Source organism: Cricetulus griseus, chromosome 3 (genome assembly GCF_003668045.3).
Source record: "Cricetulus griseus strain 17A/GY chromosome 3, alternate assembly CriGri-PICRH-1.0, whole genome shotgun sequence".
Classification (NCBI taxonomy): Eukaryota; Metazoa; Chordata; class Mammalia; order Rodentia; family Cricetidae; genus Cricetulus; species Cricetulus griseus.
Genome location: NC_048596.1, coordinates 207,464,899 through 207,484,961, shown reverse-complemented (window position 1 = coordinate 207,484,961; position 20,063 = coordinate 207,464,899). Strand labels below are relative to the sequence as shown.

The 20,063-nt window shown below is 39.4% G+C and overlaps 1 protein-coding gene across 1 annotated transcript in view; it reads right to left on the bottom strand.

The window, feature by feature from the left end:
- The window catches only part of Armc4 (armadillo repeat containing 4), a 154,095-nt gene that overhangs the window by 120,541 nt on the left and 13,491 nt on the right, over positions 1-20,063 (bottom strand). The window contains exons 6-10 of the mRNA XM_035441473.1: positions 18,528-18,644; positions 7,172-7,365; positions 6,642-6,647; positions 3,873-3,959; positions 2,534-2,681 (exon numbers count right to left, since the gene is read on the bottom strand). Of these exons, the coding sequence (XP_035297364.1) occupies positions 2,534-2,681; positions 3,873-3,959; positions 6,642-6,647; positions 7,172-7,365; positions 18,528-18,644 (552 nt within the window). The remainder of the gene's footprint in view (positions 1-2,533; positions 2,682-3,872; positions 3,960-6,641; positions 6,648-7,171; positions 7,366-18,527; positions 18,645-20,063) is intronic.

Sequence of the window (20,063 nt, the reverse complement as noted above, 5' to 3'; positions counted from 1 at the left end):
TCTATTCAAGTGACAACCACAGTGCACACTGCTCTTACTTAAGAGGCACATTGTAAACTTGGAAGGAAAGCACACGTGCTTAGAAATGAGTTTCCACTGACTACTGTAAACATAGCATGGAAGGTTTTTCTTCACCTAAATGCTATCCCCATTCCCAGGAAATCTCCCCACCCCTGCCGCATGTCTCCTTACTGGTTTACTGCCTTCTGTGAGTACTCCAATTTACACATACTTATCTAAGATTCAAAGTTAGCATCCGCATATGAGAGAGAGCATGCAGCATTGGTCTTTCTGGGTCTATGTTGCCTCACTCAGAATGATTATTTCCAGCTCCGTCCATTTACCTGGGCTCCAGTTCTCAGCCTGTGCAGCAAGCTCTTTTCTCACTGAGATACATGCCCAGTCTCTAATTTCATTCTTTTGCATGTATCTTCAGTTTCCCAATACAAGTGACTAGAGATGATCTTTCTCCATTGTGAGTCTTTACCTGGCTCTAGTCTGTTCTCTTGGTCACTGTGTTTGCCCTTATAGTAGTATCATGATATTTTAAGTAGTATAGCTTTGAATATAGTCAGGTAAAAATGGTAAAATATTTTATCTGCTAGCCTTAATTTTCATTTAGCCATTAAAATTCGATTCAAGTAATTAGATTTTAAATTATTTTGCTGATTTAGGCTCAAGTTTTCAAGGCAGAATGTGTTTCAACACACTTACCCTCTTTGCATTTATCTTGTTACATTACAAAGAATAAATTATAGCATGAAATATATTAATACTGTAAGTAGACAATGATAAGTGATAACAAATGTTACTTGGGTTGTGTGTGTGGTATTTGTATATATGTGTGGAGGCTTAAAATATATATGTATTATTAAATAATTAATATATATATATATTATATATATTTAAACCAAGTGTCCTGGTTTCCTGGCTCTTACAATCTTTCTGTCTCATCTTCTACAATTTTCCCTAAGCCTTAGGTTGCATTATAGATATACCAAGAGGGAATGGGCACCCATGGTCACTTATTTTCTGTATTATGGCCGGCTGTGGATCTCTGCTGCAAAAGAAGCTTCTTTGATGAGAAGCAAAAACTACCCTTACTGTGAGTATAAGAATCATAATTTAGGATACAGTTAGAAATATATATTATCTAAGGAAAATGGCAGTAGTAAGTTCTCCTCTAGGGTCTATGACCTTTACAGCCATTGGTAGTTGCCTGGGTTTATACAACCAGCATGAATTCCTTCCTATTTTCCAGGTCTTAAGTATAATTATACTGTTATTTGTTAGCACCAAGTAAAATGTGCCATTATTGTTCCACTGGGGTCACTTTGCCAGGCCAATTATTTTTGAAGCCACAGGCTTACAGCTGGGTGGGACCATTTACTGTTTTCCTCTCTCGACCTCCACCTTGTGAGATGGGCTCAACTCATTGATTGGTTAACAAGCCCCTGAGATCTGCTTGTCTCCACCACTGCCCCAGATTACAGATCTGTGTGACCATGTCTGGCCTTTTCATAGGCTCTGCAGCTCCAAATGTGTAGCCTCATGCTTGCACAAAAGCACGTTACTGGCTGAGCCATCTCTCCAGCCCATCAGTACTTACTTTTACAAGAATGAGTCAGATTAGCAGTAGATCCACATTCAGAACAGAAAATCAGACACAGACAAAGCTACTGAGACTGTGGTTGCTGCTGTTCTGATGTGGACCTGCCCTGCCCGGTGCCTAGAGATGCCTGCCTTTGCCTTTGACTATCAGGGCATCCTGCTCCGGCCTGTTAAATGAATTCTCTCTAACCAGTAACATTATCGCTATTCACATCAGAGGAGACTGAGAACCAGGATTCCCAAGGGAGAATTAAAATATATTTCAGTGTCATCACTAATTCTTCTGGGTATTTGGGATTCAGAAAAACTTTTTTTCAATTCAAATATTTATATACCCCTTAAGGACTGGTCATTGTGTAAGGTATTTTCATGTCATTTGACTGGAGAGGGATGTAAATGGGCCAGGGCATACCATCAGCACCTACATTGCATGACATACTATGATACAGGTTCCAACTGTGGTTCTCAATCTGGGGAATTCTTGTGGTATCATCCATTTCTTTGCACAAGTTAAGGATTTTTAAGGCTTATACCACAACTCTGCAATAGCCACCCACTAGCCAGTAATACAGGTTAGAAGTTAAGTTAGATCAAGCTTCAGAGTGTCATGCTCTTTCTACCACACCAAACGAAAATCATAAAGCACAGACTAAGTCAATACCTGCTGTTGACCACGCCCATCCCCAACATCCCTCCCATACTCACTGGGGGAGAACTGGTCCCAGTCAGGTCATGCTTCCTGAGGTCTAAGCTTGACTCATCAGAACAATAAGAACACTTCTCCTGTGTCTATTCAAGTGACAACCACAGTGCACACTGCTCTTACTTAAGAGGCACATTGTAAACTTGGAAGGAAAGCACACGTGCTTAGAAATGAGTTTCCACTGACTACTGTAAACATAGCATGGAAGGTTTTTCTTACCTTTAAATATTTCACCAGCTTCTGAATCTGCCAGTATTCCGATGGCAGGTCAGCATTGGCTTCTTGCCGGTGGTCTGGAGGCTCTTCATCCTCCTCACTCTCTGAGGAGCTCTCACTAGCAGTCTCCTCAACCTTCTCACCACTCTTGCTAAGAACAACAATAAGTTCACAGTGTAAGCTACAGCGTGACTGGGGCTGTAACAGTAGTATAACAACTGGCATACTATCAGCAGATGACACCAACACCTTGTGGGCCTCAGAAGGAAGGCAAGGTTTCTACATGTCTGCTAAAAGCCATCAGTGGCAAATTGTATTTAGTCCTCTCTCTCTCTCTCTCTCTCTCTCTCTCTCTCTCTCTCTCTCTCTCTCTCTCTCTCACGGAGCAAAGGTAATGCAGAGCTATAAAAAAAGAAATGCATCCAAAATGGTCACTGACAAATCAAAATGCTTAAGTAATCCACAGAAAGAGGGGGCAAGGGTGAAAACAGTGGAGATAAACAGAAAGCAGTGTTTGAAATGGCACTCAAGCCTTAAATGCTTCCTATTACCCTGGAAAACAGACCAACAGTTGGCTGGAGTTAGAAACAAAGGAATAGATGTGACTGTAGTGGGGTAACACTAGGGAGTCCCACATGGTACTGAAGTTCTGTGTTCCGATTGCTCTGTTCATTACAGTATGGGGTAAATTGACCCTATCATGCATGGGTAATTGACATACACACTAAAGCAATGTTCATATCCTGGTATTGTGACTGTCCTGTGTTGTCACTAGAGGAAACTGGGTGCAGCATACTGAGTACACTACCTTTGCAGTTTCCTAGGAGTCTATAATTATTTCAAAGTAAAAAGCTTTAGAAGTTCTTAAACACACTGAATAAATGTATTATAATGAACCAAAAGGTAAAGCTACCATCAGTGTAGTTCAGGGTCTTAAGGACTATTTTAACCCGGGTGTACAAATGTTTCTATGAGAATCTCTCCCCTTCGTCCTGCCACTGCTCTAAAACTCTCAAACACAAATGGCCAATCCTCATTATCTTGTTTCTTCATTAAACTGAAAATCACACCCGATGTTCATGGCTGGCCTTAGATGTATCTCTTTAGAGTCAGTAAGTAGTGAGCACTCCTGGTATTAGAAGAATATACTATAATAGAAATATATCCTGGGATATATTTAAAGCAACCTGGAACCCTCACTTTTACTGACATCACTAGTAACTATCTGTAGGTTAAGTACCTGGGGCCCTTATACAGTACTAAGCAGTCCTGTAACCAGCATGGCAATTGGCCATTCTGTGTGGGTGGCTATAAGGACATGGCCTTACCAACTGAAACTTACCGGAGTAACTGTGCACGGCCCGAGGAAACAGACGTTGATGACTTTTCAGCTTTTCCTTGTTTTTCCTCTTGGCTATCCTTTGCAGAGCTTTTGTGGCTAAATAAATAAATAAATAAATAACAGAGTATTAGTACGTTGTGCTGGTGAGTAGAACATAAAAGACGAAGTACATACAGATGGCCTGGGCACTTTCGTGAACCCAAACAATGCACTTTCCTGACATTGATTAGCACATTCCAACCTTGCCTCACACTTATAGATGCCTGTTTGTTCTCCAAGCACAGCCATATGCTTTATTATGGAAGAAATGCTGTGCTGTTTGCTATGCTGGCTGTGGTGGTACACACTAGTAATCTAAGCATTCCAGAGACCAAGTTCAAGGCCACCCTGGGCTCCAGACTTCACTTCATCTCTCTCCTCTCCTCTCCTCTCTCCTCTCTCCTCTCTCCTCTCTCTCTCTCTCTCTCTCTCTCTCTCTCTCTCTCTCTCTCTCTCTCTCTCTCTCTCTCTATTGCTTTGGAGGCTGGCCTGGAACTGACTCTGTAGACCAGGCTGGCCTTGAACTCACAGAGACCCACCTGCCTCTGCCTCCTGAATGCTGGGATTAAAGGCGTGCACCACCAATGCCTGGCCAGACTTGATCTTAAAACAATAAAATAAGCAGCAGTCTTTTGTCCAGCTATGTACTAGGAACTAGTAGTAGGGTCTTCACAGGCTACCATGCTGAGTGAATACATCATTCTAACCTTTCCCTCAGAGTGCTTACTGCTCTCAGTCACAGGCACTATAGTTTCTTACCATCACTGGCCAACACTGCAATAGAGGCTCACCTGGATATTCAGGAATTTCTAGGCTTAGCATGGTCCTTAGCACATACTCAGCTCTCATTAAATACTTATTACAGACATTCATAATCAAAGGCAATATTTTAAAATCTACTTCCTCATCAGCAGAGACTCGCATGTGTTTTTTCACAAAGTATTTCTGTAGAGTCAAGTGTAATGAAGCCAGTGAAAATCAGAAAAGTGAGGACCTCTTGTCTTCCCACAGAGCCTTCCTCCTGGAGAGCCTCTGTATCTAATGCTGGAACAAACCACACTCTTGATCCTCAGAATCCCCAAAAGGAAGGGTTCTTGTGTGACCAACAGGAGTCAGTTCTTATACCAACCATGTTGCATTGAATATAACTGTAAATATGACACACGGTAGTAAATACAGGCTGGTATTTGTAGCCTATTGGCTACATTTTATGAACCACTTGCTCTAGTTGGTATCATGAGTAGCCTCTGAACACCCATAAAAGTTTGACACCAGCCAGCCAGTCATAGATCTCATGGCCACAGAAGGCTGAAGTAGGAGGACTACCACAGGTTAGAAGGCAATCTAGGCTATAGCATGAGATTCCCTTAAAAGAAAGAAAGACAAGGGAGGGAGGAGGGAGGGAGTGAAAGAGGGAAAAGAAAAAGAAAGTGGAAGAAAATTGATCTGAGATGCTGATATTTGGAATCTTTAGAACAGGAAGCTAATGGGAGATCTTTAGGTCACTGGGGTACGACCCAATAAGAACCTGGCCACTCTATTTCTCTGTTTCCTGGCTCCAAGGTAAGCAATCATTCTCTGCCATGTGCTCTTCACTGTGGACATCTAGCACACCTACCAGATTCCCCCCCCCAAAAAAAAACCAATTTCAGATTTTGGACTGAAATTTCTAAAACCATGAGCCATAATTAACCATTTCTCTTTGTAAGTTAAATAACCTGAGCATTTTGTTAAAGTAACAGAAACATGATGAATTTGCTCCAGGAACTCCTGACAGCCCTAGAATTTGAGTAGCAATGATACTCACATACTGTGTGTGTGTGTGTGTGTGTGTGTGTGTGTGTGTGTGTGTGTGTATTCCATATGTGCAGTGAACATGTGTGCATGTCTGAATACACTTTCCTCAAGCACTGTCACCTTTTATTTGAAACAGGGTCTCTTACAGGACTAGAATACAGCAAAGTAGACTAAGCTAGCTGGCCAGCAAACTCCAGGGATCCACCCATCCCCATTTCCCCAGCTGTGGAATTACACTCATACAGCACTATGTCTGCTCTGCTCTGTTTTTGTTTTGAGTTCTGGGGATTGAACTCAAGTTCTCAGGCTTGCAAGGCAAGCATGTTATTGACTGAGCTATCTTCCCAGACTTTGAATGACAATAATTTTTCTTATTTGTTGTTTTGTTTTTCATGACAGGTTTCTTTGTGTAGTCTTGGCTGCCCTAGCACTAGTTCTATAGACCAGGCTGGCCTGTAACTCACAAAGATCCCCCTGCCTCAGCCTCCTAAGTGTTGGGATTAAAGGTATACACCATCACAGGCCAGTTATAATTCTTAATCTTTACTAACTCTATTTCTTATGTTTAGTTTATGTACTGGATAATTTTAGGACACCTTGAAACAAGCCAGAGTCATTAGAGAAAATGGATCCTCAATTGAGAAAATGTCTCCATAAGATTAGGCTGTAAGCAGGCAAGCCTGTGGGACATTTTTTTTTTAATTAATGACTGGTGAGGGAAGGCCCAACCCATCATCAGTGGGGCCAGCCCTGGACTGGTAGCCCGGGTTCTTTAAGAAGCAGTCTGTGCAAGGCATGAGGAGCAAGCCAATAAGCAGCACCCCTCCATGGCTTCTGCATCAGCTCCTGCCTCCAGGTTCCTGTCCTGTATGAGTTCTTGATCTCACTGCTTTTGATGATGAACTGGTACATGAAACTGTGAGCAAAATAAACCCCTTCCTCCCCAAGTTCTGTTTGGTCATGGTGTTTTCATCAGAGCAATAGCAACCCTAACTAAGACAGTATCCCAGTGTTCATTTTACATAGGACTGTTAACATTGTTGAGACTCCATCCTTCTTACAGTGTTAAAGTTCTGCTTACACTATTGCTACAGAAATTTTCCCAATGAATTAACTTCATGTAACTGTAACCATAAATTCTCTTTACCCACTACATTTCATGTTCCATGTTATTTCTCCATGTATTTTAGCATAATTTTTTCTCATATTGCTTCTTCTTGCTCACCTACTACAAAAAAATTGACCTTTGTTTTTTTCTTCTCCCATCATAGTAGTCGGAACACAAACACTGTTACTGCTACATCTTTTCATTTGTGAAATACAAAGAAGGGAAAAGGAATCAAACAGGAAAACAGGGAAACACACACTATTATTTTCTAATAAGACATACAATTCCAGGAAAAACTAGGCAAATATGTATTGACTGAAGATGCATCAGAAAACCCATGTAAACAACTACGTACTCTTTATAATCAACAGTTGCTCTCCAGTTTAAGCTTGGCTCCAATCTCTTGGTCATAGGACTTTTCCCAAAGCTGATCTGGCTCTTCTCTGTTTTACTCTTGTCTGAACTAGTTACAGATGATTGCACTTCTTCTATCTTGGGTTTATCATAAGTGTCAGAATCCTTTTGTTGGTCTTCACTGAATCTAAGCTCCTTTATTTAGAATAAAAAGAGTAATGGTTACAGTGGTATCACTTCTGAACTACTTAGTGTCATATAAAGATGGGGGCTGGATAAAGCCAGGAAAATCTCACCTGCTGCATCTACCTGCTGTTGCTTAGCAACTCAATTTGAATAAGAGCAACTTTAAGATCAAGGCCTTTGTTAGAGTCACATAGGGAACAATATGTTTCTGAACTCAGCTCTAGGGTATCATGCATAGACCTACATACTCCTCACCCACCTCTTGAAAAAATCCCAAACTCCATCCCTGTATTGTCTGGGATATATAACATAAAATTACATAAGTTAAGGATAAAAGAAGCATCTTGAATGTAACCAGAAATAGGAACCATATTCTAGGCCTGTAGAGATGGCTTAGTGGTTAATAATGTTTCTGTTAGCTTTCATTGATAAATGAAATTGAATTGAGATACATAAACTCACACAACTATGGACACTTGATGTTTTTTTATAAAGAAGGCAGAAATTCACACTGGGGAAAAAAAGAGAGCATGTTCAACAAATGGTGTTGGTAAAATTGGATGGCAAATGTAGTAGAATTAAAATAAATCCATTTTTATCACCCCACACAAAACTCAACTTCAAATAGATCAAAGAGCTCAACATAAAACCAGGTACACTGAACCTGACAGAAGAGAAAGTGGATAATAGGCTTGAACTCATTGGTACAGGAAAAGGCTTTTGGAACAGAACACTTAGTAGAACAAAACCAACCAAATGACAACAAAACAGAAGGCAGAAGTCTTCTGCTTACAATCCCATAAATAGACTCCAAAACTAAACATATTTAGATGAAGAGGGGCAGATAAAATGTAAATTAAAAAGACATTTGTTAGAACACAAGTCCCAACATGTATTCACCAAGAGAACTTCACAATACAGAAAACAAGAACAGAACCATGAGGAAAGTTGGTAAGCCCCCAAAGAGAAATCTTCAAAACTCCTTTCACAGTACTCAGGAAGAAAATAGATTAATGTTTATTAATGAGGCTATAGGAGAGCTGCTTCCTAATGAGCTTTACTCAGTTGAAATGTGTAGGACACAGTGCCCAGCGCCAGGATGCATACTCTTCTTAGTGTACAAGGGAAAAATCACCAAGTGACATCATATTCTGCCCATAAAAATGAGCATTAAAACATGACTTTTAAAATCATGGAGAATATTTTTCCTAATACACCAGAATTGAACTAGAAATCGATAAAAGAATGATCTTAAAAACATGCTCAGATATGTTGACCTGAATAAAAATATTACAGATCAAGGTTTAGGGACCAGTTTTATGTTACTTCTAAAGAGTTTCACAGCAAATAATAATAATAACACCAATAATAATAGAAAGGGAGAAGGCTTCAAAACAATGAACTAAGTTTCCAACTTAAGAAATTTAATAAGGGATCGTTGCTGCTCAGAGTCATCTATCACAAGTGACCTGCGTGCCCGACCGAGTTCTGCAGCGGTGATGGAGGCGGGTTTCGAACACCTAACACCCAGAGGCAGCCCAGCCTCCATCTACCAGCCCAGGTAGGCCAGGAGCTGTTTCTGGCTCCTGTTCGTCATCACTGCTCAGAGTTATCTCTGGACAGCGTTTGGCTGCTGCGGGATCCAACACACCTAGGCCCAGTGACAGCTCTGCCTCCAACTGCCAGCCCGGTGGGTCCCGGCACACCCAAACACTGCTGACGCCCGGGTAACAGTGACACCTCCATCCATGAGAAGAGGACCGACATCAGAGTATTGGATCTGTTTGCATCTACCAGAAGAGAACCTTGGTCCCACACCCATCAGGAGAACAAGAAACTCTTGCTACACCCACCAGAAGAAAGGATGAGAAGAGGACAAGGTAAAAGCACATCCAACATCAGAAAACCCAATATGACACCACCAGAGACTAGGAACCATACACCAGTAAGACCTCAACATCACGATGCAGATGAATCAGAAGAGAATGACCTTAAAAACATCTTCAGGAAAATGATAGAGGACCTCAAAGAGGACATGAGAAAATCCCTTAAAGAAATTGAAGAAAAAACAAACCAAAAAATACAAGAAACAGTTCAAGACCTAAAAACTGAAATAGAGAATAAAGAAAGCACTATCTGAGGGAATACTGGAAATAGAAAAGCTGGGTAAACGATCAGGAACTACAGATGTAAGCCTAACCAACAGAATACAAGAGATGGAAGAGAGAATCTCAGGAGTTGAAGACACACTAGCAGAAATAGATTCATCAACCAAAGAAAATCTTAAGTCCAACAAATTCCTGTCACAAAATATCCAGGAAATATGGGATACTGTGAAAAGACCAAACCTAAGAATAGTAGGTATAGAAGAAGGTGAAGAAATCCAACTCAAAAGCACAGAAAACATATTCAACAAAATCATAGAAGAAAACTTTCCCAACCTAAAGAAAGACATACCAATGAAAATACAAGAAGCCTACAGAACACCAAATAGACTGAACCAAAAAAAATGGTCACCTTGCCACATAATAATCAAAACACCAAACATACACAACAAAGAGAAAATATTAAGAGCAGCAAAAGAAAAAGGTCAAGTAACCTATAAAGGCAAAACTATCAGAATCACACCTGACTTTTCCTTGGAAACTCTGAAAGCCAGAAGGTCCTGGATAGATATTCTACCTACACTAAGAGACCATGCATGCCAGCCCAGACTACTATACCCAGCAAAGCTTTCAATCATTATAGATGGAGAAAACAAGATATTCCATGACGAAACCAGATTCAAACAATACATATCCACCAATCCAGCCCTACAAAAAGTACTGGAAGGAAAACTGCAACCCAGGGAAGTTAACTACAACCAGAAAAACATAAGCAATAGATAATCCCAACTTACCAACAGCCAAAAGGAAAAAGGGACAGAATCCCACACATAATCTCTCCACCATCACCAAATCAAAAACAAACAAGAATGAACAATAATCAATGGTCATTAATATCCATCAACAGTAATGGTCTTAACTTGCCTATGAAAAGACACAGATTAGCAGAATGGATAAGAAGACAGAATCCTTCCTTCTACTGTATACAAGAAACTCAACTCAACATCAAAGGCAGACAGTACCTAAGAATTAAAGGTTGGGGAAAGATCTTCCAATCAAATGGACCCAAGAAACAAGTGGGGGTAGCAATCCTAATATCCAATAAATTGGACTTTAAACTAAAATCAGTCAAAAGAGATGAAGAAGGTCATTTCCTACTCATCACAGGAGAAATCCATCAGGATGAAGTCTCAGTTCTGAACATTTATGCCCCAAATACAAAGGCATCCATGTTTGTAAAAGAAACATTACTAAAACTCAAATCACACATAAAACCTCACACATTTATAGTGGGAGATTTCAACACCCCACTCTCACCATTAGATAGGAACACCAGACAGAAACTTAACAAAGAAACAGAAGAACAAATAGATGTTATGGCACAATTGAACTTAACAGATATCTATAGAACATTCCACACAAATACAAAACAATTTACCTTCTTCTCAGCGCCACATAGAACCTTCTGTAAAATTGACACATACTTGGCAACATAGCAAACATCAATAAGTACAAAAAAAAATTGAAATAACCCCCTGTGTCTTATCAGACCACCATGCTTTAAAATTAGAATTCAATAACAACACGAACCACAGAAAACCTACAAACTCATGGAAATTAAGTAACACCCAATTGCACAATTCATGGGTCCAGGAAGAAATAAAAAAAAGAAATTAAATATTTCCTAGAATTCATTGAGAATGCAGACACAACATATCCAAACCTATGGGATACTCTGAGAGCAGTGCTAAGAGGAAAGTTCATAGTGCTAAATGCCCACATGAAGAAACAGGAGAATAATCACACTAGAGAATTAACAGCACAACTGAAAGCTTTAGAAAACAAAGAAGCCAATACACCCCGGAGGAGCAGATGCCAGGAAATAATCAAATTGAGGGCTGAAATCAATAAAATGGAAATTAGGAGAACAATACAAAGAATCAATATAACAAAAAGTTGGTTCTTTGAGAAAATCAACAAGATAGACAAACCTTTATCCAAACCTACCAAACAACAAATAGTGAACAAGCAAATTAATAAAATCAGGAATGAAAAATGGGACATAACAACAGACACAGAGGAAATTCATAGACTCATCAGATCATAATTTGGAAACCTATATTCCTCAAAATTTGAAAATCTAAAGGAAATGGACAATTTTCTGGACAGATTTCACTTACCAAAATTAAATCAAGAACAGATAAGCAACTTAAATAGACCTATAACCTCTAATGAAATTGAAGCAGTCATTAGAAGTCTCCCAACCAAAAAAAGCCCAGGGCCAGATGGCTTCAGTGCAGAATTCTACCAGAAATTCAAAGTACAGCTAATACCAATTCTCCTCAAAGTATTCCACACAATAGAAGCAGAAGGGTCATTACCAAACTCTTTTTATGAGGCTTCAATAACCTTGATACCCAAGCCACACAAAGACACAACTAAGAAAGAGAACTACAGACCAATATCCCTCATGAACATTGATGCAAAAATTCTCAATAAAATATTGGCAAATCGAATCCAAGAACACATCAGATAAATCATCCACCCGGATCAAGTAGGCTTCATCCCAGGGATGCAAGGATGGTTCAATATACAAAAATCCATTAATGTTATCCACCAAATAAACAGACTGAAGAAAAAAATCACATGATCATCTCACTAGATCCCGAAAAAGCCTTTGACAAAATCCAATACCCCTTCATGATAAAGGTGTGGAGAAATCAGGGATAACAGGAACATACCTCAACATAATAAAAGCAATACAGAGCAAACCGACAGCCAACATCAAATTAAATGGAGAGAAACTCAATGCAATTCCTCTAAAATCAGGAACAAGACAAGGCTGTCCACTCTCTCCATATTTCTTCAATATTGTCCTTGAAGTTCTAGCTAGAGCAATAAGACAACAAAAGGAGATCAAGGGAATACAAATCAGAAAGGAAGAAGTCAAACTCTCACTATTTGCAGATGATATGACAGTCTACATAAGTGACCCAAAAAACTCAAGGATGGAACTCCTACAGCTGATAAACACCTTCAGCAAGTGGCAGGATACAAGATTAACTCAAAAAAATCTGTAGCCCTACTATATACAGATGACACATTGGTAGAGAAAGAAATCAGAGAAGCATCACCCTTTACAATTGCCACAAACAACATAAAATATCTTGGACTAACACTAGCCAAAAAAGTGAAAGACCTGTACTGTAATAATTTTGAGTCTCTAAAGAAAGAAATTAAAGAAGATACCTGAAAATGGAAAGATCTCCCATGCTCTTGGATAGGCAGGATCAACATAGTAAAAATGGCAATCTTGCCAAAAGCAATCCACAGATTCAATGCAATCCCCATCAAAATCCCAACACAATTCTTCACTGACCTTGAAAGAACAATTCTCAACTTTATATGGAGAAACAAAAGACCCAGGATAGCCAAAACAACCCTGTGCAATAGAGGAACTCCTGGAGGCATTACCATCCCTAACTTTAAGTTCTATTACAGAGCTATAGTCCTGAAAACAGCTTGGTTTTGGCACAAAAATAGACAGGTAGACCAATGGAATAGAGCTGAAAACCCTGATATTAACCCACACACCTACAAACACCTGATTTTTGACAAACAATCCAAATAAATACGCTGGAACAAAGAGAACATCTTCAACAAATGGTGCTGGCATAACTGGATGCAAACATGTAGAAGACTACAGATAGACCCAAGCCTTTTGCCCTGCACAAAACTTAAGTCAAAATGGATCAAAGACCTCAACATAAACCCAGCCACACTGAACCTACTAGAAGATAAAGTGGGAAATACCCTCGAATTAATTGGTACAGGAGACTGCTTCCTGAACATAACACCAGTAGCACAGATACTGAGATCAACAATTAATAAATGGGACCTCCTGAAACTGAGTAGCTTCTGTAAGGCAAAGGACACAGTCAGCAAGACAAAACGACAGCCCACAGACTGGGAAAAGATAGTCACCAACCCCACATCTGACAGAGGGCTGATCTCCAAAATATACAAAGAACTCAAGAAGCTAGTCTCCAAAACACCAAACAATCCAATTAAAAAATGGGGTACAGAACTAAATAGACAATTCTCAATAGAGGAATCTAAAATGGCTGAAAGACACATAAGAAAGTGTTCAACATCCTTAGCCATCTGGGAAATGAAAATCAAAACAACTCTGAGACACCATCTTATTCCTGTCAGAATGGCTAAAATCAAAAACACCAATGACAGTTTATGCTGGAGAGGATGAGGAGAAAGAGCAACACTCCTCCACTGCTGGTGGGAGTGCCAACTTGTACAGCCACTTTGGAAATCAGTATGGCGACTCTTCCAGAAAATGGGAATGAGTCTACCACAAGATCCAGCAATTCCACTCCTAGGCATATACCCAAAAGAAGCACATTCATATAACAAGAACATCTGTTCAACCATGTTCATAGCATCATTATTTGTAATAGCCAGAAACTGGAAGCAGCCTAGATGCTCCTCAACCAAAGAATGGATACAGAAAATGTGGTACATTTACACAATGGAGTACTACTCAGCAGAAAAAAAACAATGGAATCTTGAAATTTGCAGGAGAATGGATGGAACTCAAAGAAACCATTCTGAGTGAGGTAAGCCAATCACAAAAAGATAAACATGATATGTACTCACTCATATGTGGACCTGCTTTATGATACATAGTAGTGACCGTGCTTTATCAGAGCTGTTTTTAATGATGTTGCTCAGAATGGTTTCCTTCCAGATGATGATTGAGAAGCTAATTAAAAAAAATGGTGCCAAGTGCCACAAGAGTAACAGAACTGTGCTGTTTTCTGGGAATTTGTTTTTTACTTTTTTTGCTGTTTTTTTTTTTAATGGAGTGTGCTGGATGTCTCTACAATTTTGTTCAAATGACTGCAGAATCTGGAAAAGCTGTCGCTGCTATTGATGCATAACATACTGCTATTATTGATATATATTCAAAACAAAACAAAAGATAAACCCCCAAAACAAAGAATTCTGATTTCAGATGCTTGCCTATTAAATTGTTTCTTCTGATTATTGTTAGGGAACATATAGACACTAGTATACCTATTTATACCCATAATTCCAAGTAAAACATGAAGTATCTTTAACACAGAATAAAAAGAAAGAAATTCAATAAGGAAAACAATCCCAAAGAGAGCAAAAATGAAAAAGAAAAGGAGAGGGAGGAGAGAAGGAAGGAAGTTGATTAAAGAATAGAAATAAAATAGAAGTCAAACCCAGAGAAACTCAGTGAAACATCTGACTCTTGGAAAGGCTGATTCAGATTGGTACACGTCTATCTAGATGGATCAAAACAAAAGAGACTTAAAATGAATGTAGGAGTGAAAGACGGCTCATCACAGCAGATGTGCAGACATCCCGAGTCATAGAACATTGTACCAAAAGCTCATAACATGGAATAACCTGTCAACAAGTGTGTGGATAAAACAAGCTATGGTATGTCCATACAATGAAATAGTATTCATTCATAAAAGTAACCAACTTAAGATACAAATATAGATGAAACTCAAAAACAAGCTAACTGGAATTTATTATATCATTTTAATTAATGAAGTAGTAAGCAAAACTAATCTATAAGGGCAGAAATCTGAGGTGGTCATCTTGATAGATAAAGACAGAACCAAAGTCAACATGGAGGTCATTTTCAATAATGATGAGCATGTTCTCTATCTTGGTCTGGGGTGTTCCACAGATAGCTGTCCAAAATCATGCAATTTTACATGCAAGATCTGTGAATTTTACTATACAAAAATGTTGATAAAGGATTTTTAACCATATGATAAAAATGTACATATTGAATTTCTAATTCTAATAAGGTAGACTTGGCCCTTACTAATCTTAATCTGAAAATCCCCACAAAACTCCATTTTTAATGAAGATGGATGAAACCTATCAAAATAGCTTCAACAACACATGGTAAATGGCTCTCTAAAGAAAAGATTTCAGTGCAAAAAGCAAACCTAAGAGATCACTTGAACCTAGGGAAACTCTGGTTACAGATGCAGAAGGGAACTGACTCTTGAGAGGCTCTCAAGTTCTCTGTGAGATGTGTCTGGACCCTATGCCTTAATTCCAACCCTCTGATAGCACGTTTTTTTTTTTTCCGTCTATTTTCTTACAGGAAATGTGTGATATTTGTTGGCAGAAAACAACCAGAGATGCTTCAGATTCAGGGTTCCAGGTTACAGATGAAGGTAAGTAAGGCCTGAGCCTAAAACAAGGGCACTTCAGTGAATCCCTAACTCTTGAATGTCTCCAACCCACCAGTAGTCTCCACCAACAGTAGCTTATATACTCAGGTCAAACATTAGATTAGCATTTTCTGGAGAATTTGAACTACCATGGATGACACTCCAATAGTATCCTATGCTAGGGGACTCCTGGAATGAAATACTTCAGTTAGAATAAGATGATGGCTTATGTCTGTAATCCTGGTAGTTAAGAGTCTTCGGGAGAAGAATCCTGAGTTCAAATCTGGCCCTACCCAGTAAGATGTTGTCTCATGAAACAAACCAAACAGAAATCTCTAGTGATAATGGGCAGTTGAGAGAATGGTAGTGCAAGCATACACAGCACTGTTGGCATTGGAAAGTGGGGTCAGGGGACTGACACTGACATTTTCACACTGTTAAAAGCATGTAAGGGGGGACAGAAAAATAGCAGAAGTAGTTTTAATGGTTCTGTTTGTGTCTGCCTGGTTGCACCAAGGTGCCTAATGCTTTTGTTATGTACCAGTTATGTGTTCATAACTTTTGCAGGGATTGCTATTTGAATCAGATGACTCTAAGCCAATTGCCCTCTGTGATGTGAGTCTACCTCATCAAGGAAGTTGAAGGCCTACAGAGGAAAGACTAAGATATACAAAAGAGGAAACTCTCCCTGATCTGGAAACAGAAATCCTTGCCCAAGTCTCCAGCTCACTGGCTCATGGGATTAGGGCTCCAGACATGAGTCTGTGTTTGTCTGTGCTCCAGCCTACTACACTGATCTCCCTCCAAATTTCAGATTTGCTTGTCTCCAAAAGCTGTATAAGCCAGTTTCTGGAAATATCTCTCCCTCTCCCCACCCTTCTTTCCTTTTCTTCTGCACTTTCTTTCCTTTCTCCACTCCCTCTTGGTCTGTCTCTCTGGAAAACAGAGAAACACAAAAAGAAAGCTTCTTCAAAAACAATTGACACAACTCAGTATAGCTGATGAGCTAAACTGAGAGAAGTTAGTATACTAACAACAATTCAGGGAACAGTTGACAAATTTTATAAAGTAATGAGAACAGAGCAATGTTCCAAAACAACATTGATGCCACCCTTCTAGGGCTCAGGGAACTCTTCTGAAGAGGAAGTAAAACGAATAAGAGACAAGGAGATCAGAAGGGCTGAAAATGCTCTTTCGGGGCACAGCACAGCCATTATAAACCTGATCATAGAGCAGCAGTGGGTTACCTACTCCTGGACCTACACAAAGCTGGGCCTGTCAACAACCAATCATAGATCAGGAGGTGCTCATGGGTCCTGACCCTCCCTATTGAACTACTGGCAACTGATAGATTCTGAGGAAGGGACAGTCATAGTCTTCAGTTGTGTTCCAAGTAGTGATCCCACCAGGATCCAGTGCATAGTTCCGAGCTGTGGCTACTTGGAGAGCTAAAATTAATAGGTCACAAGACAAACCAGAAAGATATGAAGATGAGAGAGGGACCTGTGTGGTGAAGGATGTTGAGGGATGTCAAAGGTGGGAAGGGAGAAAAAAGAGAGCACAGTGAAAGTAAATAGAATGCTCTATATACATATATTAAATCATCAAAGAACAAAGTTAAATAAAAGAATTTCATAAGAAAGCTTAAAATGTAAGGATACCAGGAATATCTAAAAGATAAATGTTTTCAGAAAGCCAAGCCAGGATGTAGTGGAATGAGATAAAAGAAAATCCGAGGCTAGATCTCAGAGGTCCACAAGTAACAAACTAAGATTTTATCTAACAACGTATAATACATTCTGGAGAGGATAAGGAGAAAATGGACTCCTTGGCCATTACTGTTGTTGTATTCCTTGTAAAATCTAAAATGCTGCAGCTACTTTGGAAAACTTTGGTGTCCCCTCCAAGGATGACATAAAATTATCATGTGACCCAGAAAGTCCACTTCCAGGTGGCCATCCAAAGAAGTACAAACTCAAATGGATTCTTGTAGCCTGGTGTTCATAGGGTAGAAAAAGCCCAGTTTAATACATCTAAATGTTTGTGTACTGGTTAGTTTTAATTATCAACATGACACAATCTACAGTCACCTGGAAAGAGAATCTACATGAGGGATTGTCTAGATTAGGATGACTTGTGGACTTGTTTGTGGGGAATTATCTTGATTGCATTAAGGTGGGAAGACATGCAGTGTAGGTGGCATCATTCCTTAAGCAGGAGATCCTGAAATGTGTGACAGGGGAGAAAGCCACCTAAGCACTAAAAGCATGCCTGCATTAATTTGTTCTCTCTCTGCTCTTGACTGTGGATGTGACCAACTGTCTCTAGTATCTACTGTCTTCCTTGCAATGACAGACTGTAACATGGGACTGTGAGTGAAAATAAACCAATTCCCCTTTAAGTTGCTTTTGGTGGTGGTATTTTATCACAGCTACAGGAAATTAAGCAAGGATAATATAGCATACATGTAAATGAAATCAGACGAAACCATAAAGAGGAACACAAATCTAAACATGATAAACCTTGAGACAACATGCTAAGTGAAATAAACCAAATAAAGGCTCGAATACCCTTTGGTATTTGATATGATTTCTCTCATATAGACACAAATATTAAGTAGATCCTGTGATCCCACTGATATGAAACATCTAGAATAGGTAAATTAGTAGAACACAATATATTAGAGTTCGCCAGAAGTAAGAATTAAAAAGGAAGAATATGATATTATTACTTAACAGGTATACATTTTGAGTTTAGAGCAATGAAAATATGGAGAAGGCTATAAAACGCTGTAGTCAAGTAATATAAAAGGATGATCAGAACTTACATGCTTAGACATATTCTCTGAAAATACTGGTGATTTGTCCTTTAAACACGTAACAAGGTCTTTGTAAATTTCACCTTGTCTCTCATAGTTAATTTCCCCCTCCTCTTCTGTTTTGCCCTTTGGGAGGAAAGGTTTGATGGAATGATTAATGGAAGAGTCAAAAGAGGAACCAGAGCAGAAATGTCACAGCCTATGCATAAATGTTGGTGTTTTTTATTAATTAAATTTGTTTTGACAATCTCCTACATATACAAATGCATTTTAACTACTGTCACTTCCAGCCTTTATTATCTCATTTCCATCCTTATCAATCCCCACTGCCCCCTACAAATCTTCATCTCATGTTCATGATTATTTTGCTAAGAGGTGCATGTGGTGGGCTTTGTATATGATGCATATGGGCAACATCCTTCCCCTTGAGTTAATTTCATCCTTTCATTTATCGTCCACCCATCACCATGTTTGAGTACCTCTTCTATGCAGGTAGAGCTCTGCCATCCAGCTATTGACGTCCCTTTCACTGTTCTCCTCCACTGTGAAAATACATTGTGACTTCAAGCACCTTAACTGATGAAGTCACAAAAGGCCCAAGGCTTAGAATCTCACCAGAGAAAGCCTGCGTCTGTCACACTCTTCTGTGTGTAGCAGATTACTACAGAGTTCATCTTCTAGGGCTAACACCTCTGTAGGACTCCTTGTCTCTTCCTTCTGTGCTTGTCCCTTCTTCTACCTGCCTCTGCCTTTTATTCATTTCCTTTTCTTCCTTGCTGCATTATTCTATCGTAAGAAGTTACAAAACACACAACTACTATATTGTTGTTAATATTTGAGAATTAAAAGTTTTTCTGGTTCTCAGTGTCTGACTTTTGCTTTTAAATCTGAGAGAAATACTTAATGTTTCCCAATATAATCTTTGATGGAAATGAAAGCTGCTTGAACTTCTCCATAAGGTCAAAGAAATCATTCCTTCATTATCTTATTCTAACTAGAAGTTTCTAAAATATCAAGCAAACCAATAACTAGAATCATGACCTATTTTCTCCATGCAGAAATAAGTTAACTGCGAATGAGGAAAAAGCACTCAAAGGTGCCAGAAGATTTCAGAAGGCCCTCCTAGAGGTGGTATTGGGACCATCAAACCAACACAGGCAATGCAAGGTGTAGGATCTTGTGAAGCCACTACTGTAACAGTGGGTTCTCAGTCAGGACTTGCAGCCTCCTTGTGAATCTCAAGTTCACACAAAGGTTCTGAAGATGCGATGCTACTGAGGAGGCAGCTGAGATCCTTCTGGCTTGTTCAGTGACTCAAAAAGTGACCAGAATTCACATGTCCCAAGCTGGGGCTCTCAGAGGCTGTGCACTTCTTATTGATTAGCTCAGAGCTACTTACCCAAACTTCCTTTGACATCCTTAGTCTTGGAATCTAAATTCAATTTCTATTTTGTAGGTTGGGTTAGATTCAGACAACAAGGATCAAAAGAAGAATGTCCCTCCTTTTACATGCCCACTGTCCCAATGGGTCCTCAGTAATAGGTT